At 44.6% G+C, this 21,672-nt stretch overlaps 1 protein-coding gene across 3 annotated transcripts in view; it reads left to right on the top strand.

Annotated features, from left to right (window-relative positions):
- Positions 1-14,899, top strand: part of LEPR (leptin receptor) — a 29,412-nt gene extending 14,513 nt beyond the window's left edge. For 2 of the 3 annotated variants that reach the window (XM_027891108.1, XM_027891109.1), the window contains 14 exons: positions 805-950; positions 1,596-1,740; positions 3,628-3,924; positions 4,081-4,198; positions 6,880-7,079; positions 7,924-8,072; positions 8,318-8,477; positions 8,568-8,650; positions 9,217-9,433; positions 10,153-10,335; positions 10,861-10,956; positions 11,342-11,444; positions 12,073-12,148; positions 13,765-14,899. In XM_027891108.1, coding sequence (XP_027746909.1) covers positions 805-950; positions 1,596-1,740; positions 3,628-3,924; positions 4,081-4,198; positions 6,880-7,079; positions 7,924-8,072; positions 8,318-8,477; positions 8,568-8,650; positions 9,217-9,433; positions 10,153-10,335; positions 10,861-10,956; positions 11,342-11,444; positions 12,073-12,148; positions 13,765-14,568 — 2,777 coding nt within the window. In that variant the 3' untranslated portion in view covers positions 14,569-14,899. Of the gene's footprint in view, positions 1-804; positions 951-1,595; positions 1,741-3,627; positions 3,925-4,080; positions 4,199-6,879; positions 7,080-7,923; positions 8,073-8,317; positions 8,478-8,567; positions 8,651-9,216; positions 9,434-10,152; positions 10,336-10,860; positions 10,957-11,341; positions 11,445-12,021; positions 12,149-13,764 lie in introns of all 3 variants that reach the window. The other variant, XR_003572034.1, reaches the window with a different exon arrangement.
- The last annotated feature ends 6,773 nt before the right edge of the window (positions 14,900-21,672 follow it).

Here is a 21,672-nt window from a genome sequence, read left to right as displayed (position 1 = left end):
AGATGAGACAATTTGGAGAGCTGGAGACTCAGTGCAGATGGAACTGGAAGGGAACATATCCCCACTGCCCAATGGGAATGTTTTGGGAGTGTTTTCAGCTTTGCACGTGCTGCTCACCCTGCAGTGTTTTGTAACAGAGAAACTCTGTGAATGAGGACAAGGCCAACCAAAAGACTGCTGATCTGTAAAGGTCTGAGAAACACATGGCAGTAGGGTCTGGGGTCCTTGGCTTTGTCTGAGGAAGTGTGACTGCAGTCCTAGTGCTCATTCTCAAGTGCCCATCCATTCCCCTCTCCAGAGAGTCCTCTTCATCCTTGTGGGAAATTTCCAAACCCTTCATTTTTACTTTGCCCTAAGGTAGCTCTCCTGGAGACTTTCTTTCAGAGCCAGAATCACTGTGGAAGGATGGGAATATTTAAAAAGTTTTTGTATGAGGAGGTTGTCTCCTGTCTTTTAAGGAGTAAATTGACGTGCTCAGCTCTCCCATCCCTCTCTTACCCATCCCCTCTTTTCAGCCAGGCAGGTGAGTCAGTGCTTGGGGAAAGTCATGGCCCAAGGCAAGGAATTCATGTAGATTTAAGGCAAACAGGAGGTGAAACAGCACTTTGTGATCACCACCTATATAAGAGTGCCAGGGCACACTTTTCCAGTGATACTACACAACATCAGTGTCACAGCAGCTGTAGAGCAGCTCTTGAAAACGGAGTTTAAAGAGAAGGTATGAGAGAGAGTTGTGGCTCAGTAAAACCCAGCAGTTACAGACAGTGAGGTTGGAGCTGAACTTACCAATGAATTTGTCTGCAGTAAAGCCTGAACCTCCTTTGAACCTGCACCTGGAAGTGACAGAGGGAGGTGAGGTGAAGATGTGCTGGTCTGACCCTGCACTGCTGCCGTACCCTCTGCAGTACCAAGTGAGGATCTCTGCAAAGCCAGGGCACAGCGCTTGGCAGGTGAGGCAGCTCCATGTTTTTGGATTTCCCAGGGTTTTCCCATGAAGCAGTGCAGGTCAGGGGGCTCTCCCAGAGCCCAGGATTCCTCACAACCCTCCTTGTCCTTGGGTAGAGGCTCTGGTGGGTTGAGGAACATGGCAGGTATGGTGGAGCTGGGCATGGCTGCCTTTCCCTGAGCTGGGAAAGCTGCACTTCACATCTGTAAAAAGCCATTGCACAGGGATGAAAGGCCCATTTCCTGTTGGGTCTTACAACAAACTCCCATCTTTCTGTTTGGATGAAATCTTAGATTCTGTGAAGCCTGAAGGCAAAGCCTTTTTCTTTCATCAACCCCCAAATTCTATGATGCATGTGTGTATGTTTAATATTTATAGATTTTATTAGTGAGTTGTTTTTTTTACCACACAACTGACTCTGAAATAAAAAGCAGCCATTAATTAGCAATCCATAATGAAATAACTTGTTTTCCACAGAGTTATGCAACTTCTACCAGAATCAAATTCACAGTAAATTTAAAGAAGAAAGCTTTTTTACTCAATTTGCTACCTAAAAACTACTCTCTTGACTAATTATTTTGGTTCCCTCTGTGTCTTTCTCTTTTCCCATTTCATTATGCAACAATAATGGCTGGTGATGATCTAACAGATGGTTCAAGTTGCTCTGGAAGCCTCACTGGCCATTGACAACACCCTACTTGGTTCCTCTTCCTTGGTTCAAGTGAGGTGCAGGAATCACCAGGGTCTGGGGTTCTGGAGTGACTGGAGCACCCCATATGATCTCAGTTTGGGAGGTAGGTCACATGCAGTTAGTAGTCTTTTGGAACAGAACAGTTGTCCCAGTTTGTTTGGTTTGTGGAATGAGTATTTGAGGGCATTATGGGCTGAAAAATCCTGTGTCAGCCCTTTCCCCTTCTGCTCCTCTTCGTGCCTGGCTTTGCCTGAGGCTCAGCTCTTTTCTCCATGCCTGACTTGCATTAGAAGTCCTGGATAACATGTGCAGACTGCAGTGGCAGTGCATGTGCAGACACCTCCATGTCTGTGCCTTGCTCACCCAGCAGCTGTTCAGACCCAGGAAAAGCTTTTTCCAAGAGTTTTTCCATTTCAAAAGACAGTTGGCAGCTCTGAACCTCTACCCAGGACTAGATTTTTCTTCTCATGCTTTCTCTCACTTTGAAGATGAACTGAACACCCAGAACACAGTTCAGTGTACATTTAACAACCCCCTTAGGTGTGTAATGCTGCACACAAACTGCCTTTCTGGGTTTTTTGTTGGATTTTTTCATGCTTTGTTTAGGATTAACTGGAGATGGTTTGGTCTGTGCTGTCACAGGAATCCTCTGACCCATTCCATGCCAGAACTAGTGCTCTGCCCGAGCCCTTACATGGACCCTCTTACTGTGGCTAAACATGTTATGTGTGTGCTTAAACCAAGTACTAAGGAAAGAACTAGACTTTGGAAATAGAGCTTTTTCCCAGGAAAACTGAAAATACACAGACCCTCATGGCAAATAAACATGATACACAGGATGCCTGATTATAGGTCTAGAGGCCTAACTGACCCTTAATGTTTTGGCTTTACATCTATAGATCTATATATAGATATATAAATTTTAAAAAAAAAAAGTGTGTCTATGTATAGAACTGCATAACTTTGAGAATTTTTTAGGGGTGAATACACATTTTCTCTCACATATGTATATACTGATACTTTCAGAAAAGGTTTATGGCTGTACTGAGAAATACAGATTTAAAAGAGGTGCAGTAGTTACTGTTATTTTTTATTAATCTCATTTATGGGATATGTAATTGTATTAAAAATACGTCTCATCGGCAGAATAATCCCAGTGTGACAACCTGATGGCAGCAGAGAGGGGTTAATTTCTTCATGCAGGGAGTTCTGGTTTTGTACAGCTGACCAGCCTCACATTCTGATTCATATTTAACATGAAAAGCCTTGACAGTGACAGTATCCTAAACGCGCTCTGCTCTCTGAGCTGGCCTGTATTTTGGGGAAATTCTGTAAATCTCTGAAGTGGTTCCTCAACTGTGGAAAGTAAACCTGACCTTTTAAGGATTTTCATGCTGGCTTTGGGATGATCTTTGGCAAACTGCTCCATTCCAGCAGGTGTTCAACACCTGTACCTCCCCGGAGTCCCTGACTGATGGAGGCTCAGCTTGTGCATCTTTACATCCTTGGGAAATGCAGTGTCTGTGTGCCCGAGTGAATTTTTGTACCACTGCCACCATTTGGTGTTAATTACACTGCTGAGATTGTAAAACAAGTTTTTGAGACTTTAATCTGCTGACTTGAGTAGGAGCAGGAGCAGCAACTCCTGGGAAGATTGATTAATTTCCTTATGTTTCCTTTGTGCTGCTGTGTGTTGCTTCTACTGTACCCTCCAGTGATTTTCTGCTCATTTCATTCATGTTTGCCCAGGGATATTAAAGTTTATTTTCATCAGAATTTACAAACATGAGTTATGGAGAGAGACAGTCCAAGGATAATTTCTGCTCCTCTGCACTGTAGTTGCTAACAGTGATTAAGAAGTTAGAAGTACAACTGGATGATGATGATAATAATAATAATTGTAATTGCTATTTTCTATGCTTTTATGTTTTCTTTTTGTTCAGTTTCTGGTCTCAACAGCCTTTTTTCCCCTCTCTTCCCTTTTGTGCAGCTGAAGTCCTGTACTTCCCTCCTCAGATCCTGACCAGTGCTGGTTCTAATGTTTCATTTCACTGCATCTATAAAAACAAAAGCAAGATTGTAGAGCCCCAGGAGGTTGTTTGGTGGCTGAATTTAGCAGAAGAAATCCCAGCCAGTCTTTATACCCTTGTGAGCGATCGCGTAAGCAAAGTTACTCTTTTCAACTTGAAAGCAACCAAACCTAGAGGAAGTTTCTTCTATGACACATTGTACTGTTGTCACCAAAGTAGGGAATGTCATCCTAGATACGCTGAATTATATGTAGTAGGTAAGATTCCAGCTGGATTTTAAATTCTCCTTTTGGTGCATTTTAATAGTAAGGTCAGAATATTTCCGTTTGAACTCCAAGAGCTTTTATTGAGCATTGTTCTTTGTATAAATCATTGTATCTTTATTAACAAGCTTTCAATGTGTTTTTAATTAGATATGAATATTAATATCACCTGTGAAACAGATGGATACTTGACTAAAATGACTTGCAGTTGGTCTGCAAACCCAAACATGTTGCTCCCTGGGAGTTCCTTGCAGTTAAGATACTACAGGTATGTAGAGCTTTTAATTCTCTCTTTATGATAGGAAAGCATTGCTCAAAATACTGTCCCAGGAAAGAATTCTGAATACGTGCAATCAGAAAATTCCAGTTTCTGTAAGCTGGATTTCTTCCCAACTGGAACTCCAAAGGTATAACTGTGTGTGTAGAAGGGAACCACAGATACCTGAGTAGGTAACATACATCCTATTTGTGTTTTTCAGCATTTTCAAAACTGTAGATGTGCTTTGGGAGCCAGCTCTCTTCAAGTAGTTTGCTTGAGTCTGTTATAAAAATTGTTCTGGTTGCTCATATTAAAAAATTGTAAAGAAAAAGAGAAAAAGCCCATTCCCAGAGTGTCTGAGCACTGGAGCAGTAGCCTGGGGGGCTGGAGAATCTCTGTCCCTGGAGACTCTCAGATCCTGACTGGATGGGACCCTGGGCAACTCCATCTGTCTTTGAATTTAGCTCTGCTCTGAGCTGGGTGTAGGACGTGGGGCCTCTTGAGGTCTCCATTCAGTCTCTGATTTTCTTTGATTTTTCTATAATTCTGTTATCTTTTTTTCTATGTGCAGACAGTTAAAAATAGAGGATGAAATAAATTAATTCCAGATGGAAAAAATCTTGCTTAGAGAATCAAATCTTAGTTCACGAAGGGGATGTTGCATCTTTGACTACAGCAATTCATAGAAACCTAGAACGCCAGAATGGTTTGGGTTTGAAGGGACCTCAAAACTCATCTCATTCCAACCCCCTGCCATGGGCAAGGGCTCTTTCCACTAGACCAGGTGGCTCCAAAGCCCCGTCCAACCTGGCCTTGAACACTCCCAGAGGTGAGGAGTTCTCAGTTTTCCCAATGTTTGGTTTTCAAATAGTTTAATTTTGTCTGTCTTTTAGATAGAGCAGGAGAACTGGGATGTGGGTGGAGCAAACACATTATTATTTGCAAAATACAAACCTGATTATGAAATCAGTGGTACCATCACCCTTATGTTCATTCATCTGCACAAACCTTGCTCCTGGTAGTATTGTTTTACCATGAAACTAAAGAATCCCTTTGAATTACTGATCCTTTGAGTTTGAGAGTTTCCTAGAACCACTTTAGTCTTTATATAAACAAGACAGACAGACAGACAACCCTTCCTGAGGAAAAAAATTTCCAATCTTCCTGCTCTGTTGGACTGGATATGCAGAAATTTTGGCAAACTAATGAGGGCCTAATCCTTTGGAAAGACAGACTGTCTTCTCTGTTGGAGGTAGACTGAAGTTTTGAAGGATCCTGTACCCAGGTGAATATTTCTCAGGGTTTTCTGGACTAAAGCAATAACTGGAACGCTTGAAATTTCAAGTGAAGGCTTTTCAGGCAGGATTAGTGACTGGCTGACTGCTAAGGTAGGTTTTGTTTAAACTGTCTTCACAACTATGACTATAATGAATGTACTGCTGGGCAGGGAGCTTGGAATAAAACCTATGCTACTCTTGCCATGTTTTTTATTCCCACCTTTTCACTGTTCAGGTTTAGCTAAAAATGTTATTTTCTAGTAGGAGGTGATAATCTGTACATTTGTCAGTGTTCCTGCTAGATCAAAGAGTGACTTCAACACTGCCTGCAAATCCTTCCCAAATGCTGGTGCTTACTGTGATCCTTCTTTTTGTTCTTTTTTCTTTTTTTTTGTTGGTTTTTTTTGGTTGTTTGCTCATAGTAAGATCTGAAAGAGGGGAAAATAAAAAAAAGAAATCTTCTGAGTTAGTGCTGCTGTGAGATTTTGCAGCTGAAATGCAGCCCTGCAGTGATGTGTGTGACGGTTTGGCTGCTGGGATTTTGTTTTGCTTGGGTTGTTACTACATCTTCCTCTACAGTCAGTGCTGCCAACAGAAACAACTCCAAAAGGATCATTCTGGGAGAGCAGGGAATGCCAAACCAAACCTCCAAAGCACGAGGCACTGCTTTAATCAGTATTAAACAGGACAGGAAGAGGAGAGATTCAACCAAGTGTAACTCTTGTGGTTCAGCTGAGTAACTAATACCCTCTCTGGCCCCTCTCACCATAAGTCTGAGCTGTGCACAAGCTTAGGAGAAATTTGAAAACGTTCCATTTCCAACAAGTTATCCAGGGCCATTTTATCCAGAAGTCAGTGTCCTCTCTTCTGTCGCCAGATGTGATAACCCTATTTTAAAAGCAGCCTCCAGAACTGGTATTTTATGGGATTTCCATCTCCTGGAGACCTCACTGTAATGCCTGATTGGTCTGTGTGGAAGCTTTCCCCTGATTTCCAGTTGGTATTTTGGAAATCATTCCCGACTGGAGTGAACTCTTGGCAGGAGATCTGCCTTGCTGTGTTTATTGCTAACACCTCAAATCACATGATTGATGAGTTTGTGGAGCTGCTCTTGCTGTACCTGTTTCTTCTTGTCATTAGTCTCCTATCAAAACATTTTGCACTGGGGAGAGCCTTCGTGTCCTGCTTTTTCCAGGCAAAGAGCCAAAGCTTTGAGGAGTGACACTGCAGTGCTGTTTAGCCATTTAGTGCAGATTGAAGTTCAAGATCTGCCCAAATAATCATCAAACCCCCCAGGATGGTTCCAGTGACACTATTTGTTTTAATTACCTCCAGACTTCTATTTTGTTGTTGCCATGAGCAGCTCAGAATTGCAATGTATCAACTGAATGTGGTTTTTTTTTCTCTTTTAAGGAGCCAAATTTATTGTTCTGACTTTCCAAGCCCATCTCCAGAATCAGAGGTGAAAGAATGCCATTTGCAGAAGAATCATTCCTACGAGTGCACATTTCAGCCTATTTTCCTTTTATCTGGATATACCCTGTGGATAGAGTTCAAGCACTTCCTAGGAACACTTGAATCCTCCCCAGCCTGTGTCATTCCAGCAGATGTGGGTAGGTTGAGGTTCATGCACATCTCTGACTTTGGATTTCAGTTCTTGGATGGTGTAGTTAAAGTTTTCCACAGCATTTAATATAACTTAAAGAACATAAAAAATTTGATATTGCCTTGGATTACGTGTTATTTCCATACATTTTGCTTGGCACAGGAGCAGATTGTAACTGCACCTAATGCCTGTAAAATTTAATATCCTGTTCATGCGTGTTTATTTTCCCTACACAAAATACAAGTGTTATATTGAAAAAGGCAACTTGATTTTAATTAGGTAATTTTTGGTTTATCTAACTTTTCATGCCTAATATGTCTTCAATTAGTTTCTATTTTGATAAGTGGAGCACTGTGTGTATTATTTACACAGTTATATATTAATTTAAAATCGTGAGGACTGTTCATGCTCATTCATGCTTATGCAAAGTTTCTTTTGTGACACACACAGCACTTAAATTTGTATAAATCAAGAGGCAGGGGCAGTGTTTGAGTGCTTTCAAAAACTCAAAAGTGTGCAAATCACACTTTATAATCTGTTCTGTGACTCAGAGCGTTCACTGGATATTTTTTGGACAGAAATGTGAACGTCTTTAGCTGTTTGTCCCAGGGCAGGTGCCAAATGCCAGCACCAAAATAATTTGTTGTGCCTGAAATTAAAATGAAACACAAGGAAACATGCCCAGGGATTATGCGTTTGCAGCACAGTCCTGCTTTCCTTGGAACTGCAGAGGCCACAACATGTTACCTGCTACCCCCAGGATGAGGAAAAAGTAATCCATCATGATTGGATTTAATGAGAAATGTCAGTGCAGATATTACAGTTCATTTTTTTCTCTTCCAATTTTCCAGTGAAGCCGCTTCCCCCTTCCAATATCAGAGCAGAACTCACCAGGGATGTGGGGCTGCTGAACGTGAGCTGGACAAACCCTGTGTTTACAAACAGTGATCTGAAATTCCAGATCCGGTATGCAGTGAACAGGGAAGAGATTCCATGGGAGGTACTGTGTTTTTTAGTCCGAATTGGAGCAGGAATCACTGCAGTGTTGTCATTTAGTGTGTAACTGGTTTATGTGGAATGTATGGCATGGAAGAAATCACAGGCATAAGCATTTGCAGTATCTAGCAAAGGAATATTACTGGTTATCCCACTTTCTCTTTGGATTAATTTTCAGGGGTTTTGACTCCAAGAGCTGCCTAAACAGCCTTTTGCTCTATTTTACATTTTTTTAACTTTCTGTCACAGCTCTGTGAAGTCTCAAACACCCCAAGCAGCTCAGCTGTGATCGAAGTTGAGCAGCTCTGTGTGGAGTACATTGTCCAGGTGCGGTGCAGGGAGCTGGATGGATCTGGGTACTGGAGCGACTGGAGTGGATCAGCCCAAACACTTGTGCAGGACATCAGAGGTCTGGGTCCCTTCAGGGGCACTTTGGGATCTGTGCTGGTGTTTTCCAGACTGAGGAGTGACACTGTTCTTCCAAACTGTCATTTTGCAGCTCCCTTGCAAGGCCCTGAATTTTGGAGAATCATTACCGAAGATCCAGCAGGGAGGCAGAAGAATGTTACGCTCGTGTGGAAGGTGAGAGCAGCTGCATTTCACTTTGATCCAAAAAATGGGAAGAAATGCCAAAAAGGGAGTCTGACAAGCACATGCTTCCCTGTGAGGCAGACTCAGGCAGTCACTGCCTATGGGACTTGGGATCTGTATAATCCTGGTGAATACTGCTTGTAATACTGGCATTTGGTTGGAGATGGTTTTTCCTTCTTGGATTTTGAAGGCTGATGCAGGACAGAGGAAAAAGTCCCTCAGTGCCTGCTCACTCCTGTTTGCCCATGTTGTGTTCAGTTGGCTGCTCTGGGTTTTGAACCCTGAAAAATGTGTGAAAGAGTGAATTACTGTAGGAATCTAAAAGTTTGTCTTTCCTTGTTCTGGAAGAGAGGGATTAAGTGTCAGCTCTCAGAGAGGCACAGAAGGAATTAAGTCTTTGTATGGACTCCAGTGACTTGGCTAGAAGGACAGGAGCCAGGCTACAGAATATATATATATATATTGGATCATATTTTCTTAAAATTGGAGCTGCCCAAATAACATTTGCTTTGGAAATCAGAGCCGGGGAAATGACTTAATGCCCATGTTTGCCACAGCCGCTGATGAGGAACCACTCGTTGTGCAGCGTGAGCCGATACATCATAAAGCACGAGACACCAGGGAACACCTCCTGGGTGGAATATGTTGATCATGGCACCACTTGGTCTTTTCCATGGACGGAGCACACTCACACCATCACAGTTTTAGCCATGAATTCCATTGGAGTTTCTTCAGTTAATTTTAATTTGACCCTCTCACAGCAAATGAGCACAGGTAAGAACAACGATGAGCAGCCATTTTGGGTATCACAAGGAATCCTTGTGATGCTCTTTCTTTATAATAAAATTCCCTCTGTCAGAATAAGAAATGTTCTATGGTGATACATTCAACACCAAGAGAGCTATCTGAAACCTGAAATTTCCATTGTATGAAAATCTTTATGGTCTTGGGTTGGGAAAAGAGTTCTCTGTCACTGGGCTGACTTCCCTTCTAACAGCATATAAAGTAATTAAACAAAGAAAAGTGAAATCCTACTGTAGAACTAATTTTTCATCTACTTTGTCTTGGGAACACCCAACATTCCTGCTGGGGAATGTTTTGTTGTTTCCAAAATGAAGTGTGGTTGGGTTTCTGGCTGCTCACCTGACGGGCTGCCAGGGTGCAGAGTTCTCAGAGGTTTGGCTTGACTTCCTGAGCAGCAATTCATGGATTTGGCTGCTCTCTGCTGTGTTTATTCCTCACAGTTCAGTATTTGCTGATGATTTTTTGTAAGTAGTTGCATGTGAGAAACGGGATATTTGATGTCTGTAAGAAACTTGATCTATTTAATGTTTGGGACTGGTTGGTGTAAACTGAGCTTAGAGAGAAACATCTCTGCTGATGTGAACTGAAGATCAGGCAGGAGATAGTTAAACAAGCGTTAAAGTGCTGAAATTTAGCAGTGCTGTGTAGTTTATGGGATGTTGATGGTGGCTGTTCCCCTGTTCCCTCAGTGGATGCCGTGCGGTCGCTGAGCGCTTACCCCGTGAACAGCACCTGTGTCGTCATGGTCTGGACTCTCTCACCCCAAATCTATGTGATAACATCCTTTGTTATTGAGTGGAAGAACCTTAACAAAGAAGAGGAGACGAAATGGGTGCGAGTTCCTCCAAATATGAGTAAATATTACATTTATGGTGAGTGTGCACTTGAAAATATAACACATAATATGTCATTTTGCTGAGCTTTTGGAGCCCTATTTTACTCCCCTTTTATTTCTAATACCTTTCATGATAAGGACCAACAGACCGATTTTTGATGATCATTAGAGGATTGACTGTTTTAATAACCAGATTAACAGAGTGAGGCTCAGGAGTGTGTTCACTTTGTGGCAATACAATAAAATTAGTTCTGGAATATTGAGTACAGCAACTAATTAATTTAGTATGTGCTTTTCATTTGCATTTTGGCTTTAAACTTGGAAGTTTTTACAGTAGCACCATGAAAGTGTTAATTCCGTGACAGAATAATGCTGGATTATCCAGGATGGATTAATAGTTTTAATCTTGTGATATTAAACTAGGGATCTATAAAGGATGATTTTCCTTATTGCCTTCTCTGGGTTGATCTGAACTCTGATCTGTGACCAGAGCCTCTGTGGAGGGAATTGTCTAAAAGTTGGATAATATTTTGGATTCAAAAGGCTGATTTCCTCTTTCCAGATTACTTTATTCTGATTGAGAAGTACCAGTTCAGTCTGTACCCTGTGTTTGCTGGAGGAGTTGGCAGAGCCAGAGCAACGGATCAGTTCAGCAAAGGTGACTGACAGGATCTTTCTCCGTGTCTTTTATGAAATAGGGGCTTGTAAAAGTGACCTTTAAATGCAAAAGTCTCTGTCTTACCAGAAAAAAATGTCAGTAATGAAGCAATTGTAATGTAACTACAAACAGACTTCAGTAGTTTTAATTTGAAAACTCTGTGGGATGAGTTCAGTGAGAGACTAAATTCCTATTTCAAATAATTCTTTCCTTTTTGTCTGTTTATTCTCAAGGGAAAGGTTTGTTGATTTGCAATGACACTGTTTATTGAGGCTTTTTCCCATCTAAGCAGTTGTTTCTACTGTGTGTTATTTCCCTATTGGAAACTATTTGCTTGCAGACAAATTATTTTTCTGCATTAATATCTGAACTCCTTTATTTCCAGGTGGATTTGAAAATGAGAATAATGGCAGCCTCTCCGTGGTTCTGCCGATAGTTATTTCAACCTCAGTTTTGTTGCTGGGAGTGTTGCTGGTTTCACACCAAAGGTACATTTTTTGTTGTCATCTAAAAGCACAGATGTTGCAGCTTCACTGGTCCCAGTCTGCTGGACTGGTTTCACAGAATTCCGGACTGGTTTAGATTGGGAGGGACCTTAAAGCTCTTCCAGTTCCACCCCCTGCCATGGCCAGGGATACCTTCCACTAGCCCAGGTTGCTCCAAGCCCCGTCCAACCTGGCCTTGGACACCTCCAGGGATGGGGCAGCCACAGCTTCTCTGGGCAGACTGTGCCAGGGCCTCACCAGCGAAGAATTCTTCCCAATATCCCAACTATCCCTGCCCTCTTGCAGTGGGAAGCCATTCCCCCTTGTCCTGTCCCTCCAGGCCCTTGTCCAAAGTCTCTCTCCACATCTCTTGAAGCCCCTTCAGGCATTGGTGGGTTGGGGTCATCCAGCACAGACCGTCTGTACCTTTGATAACTTGCAGAACTGCCAGCTGGTATGTCATTTCTTTATTTCTTTATATTTTGCATTAAATTTCAGCCATCTATAATATCTAACATGAATGTTTCATGGTCGTAGTGGTCTGGATAAATAAAATTGCACAGATTCCTTTTCTGTACAGTACAGCCCCTATGACAACAGTACCAACTCCAGCATTTATCTGACATTTCAGAATGAAGAAGCTGCTTTGGGAGGATGTTCCGAACCCCAAGAATTGCTCGTGGGCACAAGGAGTTAATTTTCAGCAGGTGTGTATTTCCCTGGAGATGCTGCTGCTCCCAACCCAGGGGTTCTGGCTCCTGTGAGTTCAGGACTGGGCTCTACCTATGGGTTGGGCTAGACCCTGCCAAACTTCTTCTGAAGGAAGAACTCAAAGCCTCTGGAGTCAGCAATACAGAGAGCTAAGAGCTGGAAAAGTACCAGGACCAGACCCCAAGACCTCTTTTGAATGTTTAAATTTTAGAGCAATTAGTGAATCAGTTGTAGAATCCCGTGGGTGTAAGGTTTATGCACCTTAGTTTGCACCAGCAAAGTTTCTCCTGGTCCCAGGATATCATCACTGAGACAATAATCCAAATTTAGGTCTGGCAATTGCAAAAGAGCATCTAAGGGCCATGCTTGAGATTCCCTGTGGGTTTGGATCTAGTTCCATCTGGTCAGCAAAGTCTGGGAGCTGGTGACCTGAGACTGACTTTTCTCCTGAGTTTTACGGAGCTCCTTTGCCTGCTGTTTAATGCAGTTTGTGCCTAGCTCATGCCATACATGCATCTCCTGTGGAAATCCAGCTGTGTCCTGGCTGATACTCCAGAGGATTCCATTTCCCAGGACACTGGATTATGCATTGTATTTGATAAATGTCTGACAGGCTTTAATGAGTGATGTGTCAGAGCTGACAGATGGTGGCCTTTGCCACACAGCACCCCTGGTCCTTGGATGGGATGGGTTTAATCCCTGTGGGCAACTCCATCTGTGTTTGCTGTGGTGCCCCAGAGAGCGGATTCTGGGGGCTGGGATGAGGGAAGGGATATAAACACCTGTGTTCAGGATAAACCACCTGCCTTAGGAGAGCAGGTGTATGAGGGGGAGACAAGGTTTTTTGTTTGTTCGAAAGCCTCCTGTTAATTTTGGTGATGAACTTATGTGGGACAAGTACTGAAGTCACCAGAAATTGGTCCTGTCACGCGAGGGCCGAGGCAACACCGATAGTGAGTTTGGAGTGAGCAGAAGGCCAAGATGCAGGAGCTGTACACTCTTTGCTATAATTCCACATTCCTCTGAGTATTTTGACATGTTCCTCATTGTTTTGGCAGCTTCCCTGCTGTAAAGTATGGTTTGTTGATATACATAAAACCTGGTTTTAGTCTGTTTTGTCCTGAATTCATTAGGAAATACTTGTTTTTCAAATGAGTTTTCCTTTGTAGCTCTCAAGAATGCTGGTGTTGCTGTCAGTTCATCCTGCTGTATATTTTACACACACCTATATTAGGTAGTAGTAAATGCTATATTTCTCCCAAGAAAAGGTGTTTCTCTTCACCAAAAACATAGAGCTGCTGCTTAGACGGAGATGTTCCAAAAATACAGACAGGCTGAAGTTGACCCTGAATAATACAATCCTAGCAGGCGAAGTTACTTCAGCTGCCATATAAATGATTAAATCTGTTGAGGAAATATATTATAGAGGATTTTCAACAATATACTCTTGAAAAACAATGTAGAAACTTGATGTGGCAAAACTCCAAGGTCCTGAGAGTGCCCTGGGAATGCACTCGGGTGTTTGGTTCTGTGATCCATAAAATCACTATCTTGATACTGCAGTAAAGCTTTTAAGCAAGAGATGAGCATAAAAATATCTCTTTTCTTCCAGCCTGAAACTTTTGAGCATCTTTTTATCAAGCACCCCGAAGCCACATCATTTGAGCCTCTCCTGGATGCAGAGATAGTGCTGGAAGACATCAGTGTCACCAAAGCCTCAGAAAAGGAAGACACGCAAGATTTTTTAGGAATTGCTTCCACGTTTCCAAATGCCCAAGACTCTGAACATGACTCTGCTTGCTCAAGCAGCCACTTCAACAGCAGCAGTTCCTCCCAGAGCTCCCAGGAGGAGCAGGGCAGTGGAGGAGTCGACCTCAAATACGCGACTGTCACTGGCAACTCCCGATCTGATGGGCTTTGCGAGCGGAAAATGAGTCCAAGCAGTTGTTTTGATCGGTGCTTCTTAGCAGAAGATTCCACAGTTTCAGGTGCCTTCTCCAGTAGCACTTGGGAGGTGGGAAGTGGAGTGTTCCTGGTGTTCCCTGGCTCACCTGGCAGGCAGCCCAGCAAGACCCTCTCCCTTATCTCTTCAGAGGGGTTTTCAGAGCCTTCCGACCACGACGACGCTTTCACGGACAGTCCTGAGCGGAGCCTGTGTTACCTTGGGATAACACCATTGGAAAAAAGAGAAAATGATATTTTTCTAACAGGAAGTTCTGGGGTGCTGTGTCAGTTCCATACAAGGGATCTGCTCACAGACACAGGGGACCTCCAGCACACACCGACGGATGTCCGTGGGTTTGTCCAAAGTAGCCTCAAGCCCAAAGCCCTGGTGCCATATGTGCCGCAGTTTGGGATGGCTGCTGCCAAGGGAAAGGAGGCCACAGAGAAAAACTCTGCTGTCATCACACCATAATTTGAGACTCCTAGTGGTTTTTTAGGTGTTGATGCATTCCCCTGTTTTTCCCTCTCCTGACTTCCTCCAGGAGCTCTTTTGGAGCTGGGTTCTGTGTTTAAGTGCCAGGATTTTAGGAGGACAAAATTCCATTCCTTGACCTAATTTTCAAATGTGAGGCCTTTCCTTAGAGATCTGATTGTCCAGGTTACCTCAGGTACCAGGTTACCTATTGGTGGTGCCTGTTAGAGGTGTTATATCTGAGAACTCCAGTGAAGAATTGAACTTGAAATCGGATTGGGTGCTGTAGACATTGGGGTGAGAGGCTTTGGGAAATTCTCATATACTCCTCAAGGGTGTGTTGGCAGCACAGACTCACACACACATCTTCTCTCTGTTTAGGAGTGATGTGTCTCCTCAAACTGCACTCAAAGAGCTTGTTCTGGTTTTAGGGTTCACCTGGGGATCCCGAGGATGAGGGAGCAAGGAGTGACCTGATATGTAGACTGAAACATTTATATAGGAGGTGGTTTGGGGTAGGAAAGCTTGAATGTGCCATTTCACTAGGAATGACTTGTGACACCAAGTGCTACAGGCTGAGTTGAGCTGGATGTGTTTGGAAGGAAGGGTCAAGCAGTGAAAGGCTCAGGGAAGCCTCAAGAAGAGGAAGAGAATAAAAATTCTCGAGTTTCCATTAATTGTGGGTGTTACCTGGATAAACTGATGGTTGGAAGTTAAACACTTTTGTTGTTGAACACAAGATTCCAGTACAAATGGTAATACCATAAAGCCGGCATCCCTCCCAACCGCTTTCCTAAGATTCTGCAGTAGAAAAGACAGGAATTTGATCCGAGGAACCTGTATTTTTGATCTTATGTGAGCTAACCTGTCTGTATAGACTTGGAGAAGTCAGTTTGCCTCCACAACCCTGCTCCACTCAGCTGGAAATCTCCAGGTGGGAGGAAAATCAGATCTTGGAGAAGTCAGTTGGCCTCCATGGCCCTACTCCACTCAGTGGGAAAGCTCCAGGTGAGAGGAAAATCAGGTCTTGCATCCTGGCTGTATTTTCTGGGATAGACAGGTAAAAAAGCCCACACCTATTTGCAAGCCAAATCTGGGTGTTTTTTTACTTCATAGTTGGTAAATATTTTTGTACATGTGCCTTTTCAGAGAACTATTTTGAGGAGCTAAGAAGGATGAATTTATTGTATATTCCAAAGCTAAATCTCTGTAAAACTTAACAGAGGCAAAACCAAAAGGGCAAAACCAAGCGACAACAGTGAAAACCAAAGCGAGTGTAAATTTATTAAGCCCAGGTTAACACAAAACCCAGCTGCTGTTTTTTTGGACAAGCTGCTGACCTGGCTCTTGTGGGCTGCTTCGTTTCTGATGTTGACTGTGATACAGATCTGATATTTTGTTTTCAAAAATATTGTGTGTGGTGAGGGATTAAAAGATGTTTTGTGTTGGGGACCCCAAAACTTGCTGTCACTATGGTTGGAGGCTGTGGGACGAACCTGCAGGTTCCTGCAGCATTCCAGGGGTAAAGCTGTGATGAGCACCCAGGGGAATGCTGACTTAGGATTTATCTGAGAGAAGGAATTCCCTCCTGCTGGCATGGGAACTTGATACAGCACAACTCCAAGGTCCTGGGAATAGGCCCAGCTGTTGGGCTCTGCCACTCCAAGTGGTTTGTCCATCAGATCCAACATCCCCTGGAGTGTGAAGATATGGGAGGTGAGTGTCCAGAAAAATAATTTAGTTGTGTTTGAAGATCATCTTTCTCAAGACATGAAAAGCTCACATTGATTTTAGTGCACACAGTCCTTACCCAGTAACTCTGTAAGGACGGGAGTAACATTAGCCATGGGAAGGATCAGCTGGAGGAACCAGGGAAGGCTTTTCTGGGAACATGGGAAAATGCAGGAGTTAATCTGTCCCTGTCATGCAGGACTGTGCCTGCAGCTGTGCTCAGGAATTGCTGTGTTAGGAGAAGTGCACAGGGTCTTCCCTCAATGGATGGTGGTAGCACCACTTTTGGGAGTCCAGCCTGTCCTCCCACTGCCATCCCATGGTGTTTCCAAATGGCCAGACCAAGTGTTGCTCCTTAGGAAAACAAATTCATCTGCTCTACAAAAATCCTGCTGTGGATGTAGGAAATGCAGCAAATGTGAGCTGGTCTCTTCTGCCTCAGCAAAAAGAGATTTTCAGTGTAATTACTGTAGAACCAAGTGACAGAATCCCTTCCCGAGGTTCCTGGTCATGCAGGTGAACCCAGGTCCCGACCCACAGCTGAGGTCACAGCTGTACCAGTTTATCCAATAAATAATTCCTGAAACTGCTTCTCGGTCTGGCATTTTCATCCGGATCAAACGGACATTCGATCCCTCTCTTCACCTCTCTCTGCTCTCTTATAAAGCCAAAATCTGCATATTCTGAACCCACCATCTGCTGTGTCTGCCTTGCCCTGGCTCCGGTTACGGCTTCAGCTCCGGCCGCTCCTGCAGACAGCAGCTGCCTTTGGGAGAGGAAATGAGGAGCTGGGACAAGTTATCTTGTTATTTTCCACCTCAACTCCAGGTCTGTTTATTTGTGTAACATAGCTGAGTCCTTCCTGTGCTGGATCACAGGGGTTTGTTCTGTGTTTCCAGCCAGCTCCTTGTGCCACAGTGCAGCCACTACACGTGTTTGAGGCAGGAGCAAAATATCGTGGGAGGGACAGAGATGGGAAGATGCAGTGCCTGGGCAAAGGTAGCTTTGGAAGGTAAGGTGATTTTTGTTGTGGTCAGTATAGGATCTCCTACTCATTTCAAAACAACTGTCCGTGGGACCTAAGGGACAGAGGAAGGAGCTGGAAGGAGCTTTGTAGCAGGAGCTGTCCTTGAAACTGGAGTGGAACAGAGCTGGGAGTCAGTGCTTGCTGCCTCTCTTGGCAGGAGACCTGGGAAGTCCCTGCCAAGAAACAGGGAGAAAGTAGGGAACAGGGTCATGCTGGGATCTGCATCGGAGGAGCAGGGTTGCTGGGGACAAAATGGGTTTCAGCTGATGCCCTTCATCTTCACTTCTGGTCTGATGGGGTCTCCTCTGTCAGTGGATGTCACTGGTGAGCAGATGTTTGCCTGTCACAGTGAGCCATCACCTGGCGTGGGAGCCAGTCCTACCCTAGGGTTTCCCACTGGAAAACTCACTCATCAGCATGGGTTTTTTTTATTAATTTGGGAAAATCCTTAGAGTTTCACTTTGCAGGGCTGGACCTGAGGAGCCTAGAGCTGCTGCCTGATAAACATTTCTTTCAGCTCGCTCTGGAAGCGTGAGATCCTGTTGTCCTGCAGTGCCCCACACTGTGCAGCTGGGCACAGGGAGAGCTCAGAGGATCAGGGGCAGGTGTCCCTGCTTTTGCTTGGCTGGATGATCTTAAGGGTCTTTTCCAACCTGAATGACTCTGGGATTCTCTGATCTGGCTCATTTGTTGCACACACACCTGGTCCTGCTGTGTCCATGTGGGCAGGTGTAGCAGTAACTGATGGAAGAGCAGATTTCCTGCCCAAATCCTCCTCCACTGGTGCTGCTGGCACAGCACGAACTGCTCGGAGTCTGCTCCAGGCTTGACATTTCCCACCTGAATTTGAGGAGGATTTTCCTGTGCTGAGGCACTGCAAGGTGTTCCTGTTATTTGGAGAGAGCTGAGGCATCGCTGTGAGCAGCTCCTGCTCCCCACAGTCGCAGTTCAGGATGATCTGGGACTGAAATGGCAACATGAAGCCTTTGAGTGCCCTGAAAAGCCACCAAGTCCCTCGGGATGGGATGTCCCCACCTCCCCTTCCCAGCTCATGGGGAAGGACCCCACCATGTCCCCACCCTTTAATCTTTCCTGCAGGGACTTCAGAGCCCAGGGGACAGACCAGGCATGGCCAGCCTGGGTGCCACCCCTGCCCTGAGAAGTGTGAATGATCAATGGATCACTTATTTTGGGACACCTGGGGAGAAGTCCTGTGATGCAAGTGGGCTTTGCAGCTGGACACTGGATGGGGAGAGAGCAATGGAGGTGAGCAGTGAACACATGGAAAGTTGGGGTTTTTCCCAAGGGATACACAGGTGTGTTGATGTAGGCTGGTGGGGGTTTTTTGGTTTTTAAATAAACACAGAAACAACAAAATTACCCCTTTAGGTATTTTTTTTATAGCCACCATCTCCATGACATCTCCATGGGCAAGGCCTGAAATCTTCACCTGCCTCCCCACTCTGCATCACCCACTGCTGGGCTCACCCTGATCACCTCCTGGGGAACCTGCTTGGAACTGGGAAGCCGATGGATGGCTGGGGATGGGCAGGCAGGAACAGGACACACTCCTTTTGTGTGTCCTTCTATAAAAATCCATGATCTAACCCAAACATTGGTGTGCTGGGGGAGGAGTATTGATTTTTGGAGGCTGCTGAGGTTGTCTGTAATAAATACTTCAGTATGATGCACTTCTGGAGGGAGTTTTTATAGCTATTTGAATACATATATGCAAATATTATAATACTCAAATATTATTATTTAAGTTATACTGTACTATACAAAACAGTTGCTTTTATTGTCCCACTTTATTTTAGTTTTACTGCAGTAAAGTACCACTATCACTAACAAGGTATCCCTGCATCTCTCTGGGTCACAGGGACTTACTTGCTGTTGTTCTCCATTAACTCTCAGTGTGCCCCCTTAGTCAGGGTTTTATGATAGTAACACAAAACTGCTTTTATGTCAGGGACTTGGAACTAGATGACCTTTAAGGTCCTTTGCAACCCAGGATTCCATAATTTTAAAGCACAGAAGTGAGTGATACATCCTTCAAGTCATTACCCAAACTGTGATTTTGCTGTGGATGTTCCACATTATGTGTTCTCTGTTGCAGAAAAGATAATTAAAGTGTAGGTTTCTGGTGCGAATTTCTGCAAGAGGAAGGATCCCATTCTTCCAGTCCTCGTTCTGCTGGGAAAGCAATAGGAATTTCTTTTACCAGGGTTTAAATTAAGTCCATAGGCCGTTGCATGCATCCAGATTTTTCCAACGTGCCGCAATCAAACTCTGGGGTTTCAGTGCTGACCCGGTGCCCAGATGCTGCAGTTGACAAGGACGTGGTGGCAGCGCTGTGGCTCTCACAGCAGAGCTCTGCAGTGCTGGCACCCAGCCCCAGCAACACCAAAAGGACCAAAAAATAGCTGCCTTTCAAGAAGAGCCAAACTGGAAAGACACAGAAGCCTTGTGGATGGAAAACCGGGAGGTTTTGGCAGGTGCCATTCTGTTCACTAATGATCCCAAACAAAAGAAAAGGGAATTGTCTGTGTGAGACTCTAATTAATTACTACCCATCAGGAGCTGCTTATGCAAGAGCTGTCATCAGCAAAGCAGGGCCAGGCACTGAGAGACTCTCCCTAGGAGAGCTGAAAATCAGTCTTGATGGCTTCTGAAATAATGCAGCATCCTGCTGGGAGGGAATGAATGGAAAAACAAATGAAGAGAGATGGAGGAAAGGAGATCCTGGGGGGGCTTTGAACGTGGATGGAAAGCCGTAGCCAGCGAGGTCTCTGGGCTGTGTGGGGCCTGTGTGTGGTAAAGGTCATGACAGTGCCCACCTCTGCCATTCAGATCTAATTAGAGGGTCTTGTCTGGCCTTTCTCAACGCCACTGATGTGCAGCCCCCTCTTTCCATAGTCCTGGGTGGGCCCTTTATGGATGCAAATGAAGCTATCACTGAAAATTACTTCAAAAGCATCCATTTGTGCCTTCAAAGCTGAGAGGAGCATTAAGGACAGGTAACAAGCACAGAACTGCCTTGTGCTACTTCTACAAAGCTGTTTCTCAGCAGAGGAACTCATTTCCATATGGCACCAGCTGTGCCACTTGGCAAAGGAGAAGGAACAACCTGGGCTAGTGGAAAGTGTCCCTGCCCAGGGAACGGGGGTGGAACTGATGAGCTTTAAGGTCCTTTCCAACTCAAACCAGTTTGGGATTCTATAATTCAATGAATGGATAAGGTTGGAAAACCAAGGACCAGAGTCCCTGTTAGTTCTCCCAAATCCAAGCTGGCAAGGCACATGCACAGGTGGGCAGGAGACCCAGTGCAGGCTGGAAGGAAGCACTCAGAGACTTATTTCAAGCTTCAACTGATGATTAAAGAGCTGGGCTGGAAGAGCCTGGCACTGAAAGGATTATTTAGTCTTGTGGCTGCCTAATGTCAAAAGAGACCTGCTGCTGTTTGCATGAACAGCTTGTCATCCCTCTGCTCCAGCTGGGTGGGCATGAAAACACCAGCTGAGGGGCTGCTGCCTCAGTGGGGACCAACCTACTCCTCAGCACTGGGAGCAGGAGGGACCTGTGAGGGGCTCAGCCCTGATCCCTATTTCTGCCCCAGGTACCTCCCCACATACCCTGGAAATTTTTTCTGGCCTGGAGCATGGGCAGAGATGGCTGCAGAGAGGTTTCTTCCAACAGCTCTTCCTGTTGGGCTTCTTTTTGGGTCTTCCTTGGGTTTCTTTGCTGGGTTTCTTTTTGTTTTCAATCCACAGGATTTTGAAATGCACTCTGAAAGTACAGAAAATGTTTCGTTTTCTGCTTGTTTTGTAATGGGGCTGGGGAAGGGTCTGGAGCACCAGAAGTGGCTGAGGGAGCTGGGGGGGCTCAGCCTCGGGAAAAAAAGGCTCGAGGGGACCTTCTGGCTCTCTGCAATTCCTTGACAGGAGGGTGGAGCCAGGTGGGGGTCAGGCTCTGCTATCAGGGAACAAGGGACAGGGGGAAACTGCCTCCAGTCACACCAGGGGAGGTTCAGGTTGGATACTGGGAAAATTCCTTCCCAGTGTTGTCCAGCCCGGGCACAGCTGCCCAGGGCAGGGGTGGAGTCCCCATCCCTGGAGGGATTTAAAAGCTGTGTGGATGTGGCTCTTGGGGACCTGGTTTAATGGTGGCTTTGGCAGTGCTTGGGAACAATTGGACTCGATAGTCTCACAGGGCTTTTCCAAGCCTAATGATTCCATGATCTGTAATGTTGTAACTGTGGGTCCTTTATTCTCTTTTCCTCATCAGTTGAATATGAAAATAGACATTGAATTAGGAGGGGGTGGAACAAGATGAGCTTTAAGATCCCT

Source organism: Empidonax traillii, unplaced genomic scaffold (assembly GCF_003031625.1).
Source record: "Empidonax traillii isolate 1590-97213 ecotype Southwest subspecies unplaced genomic scaffold, ASM303162v1 scaffold309:size1915965, whole genome shotgun sequence".
NCBI classification, from domain to species: Eukaryota; Metazoa; Chordata; class Aves; order Passeriformes; family Tyrannidae; genus Empidonax; species Empidonax traillii.
The sequence above is the reverse complement of the archived record's forward strand: the minus strand, read 5'-3'. Positions and strand labels throughout refer to the sequence as shown.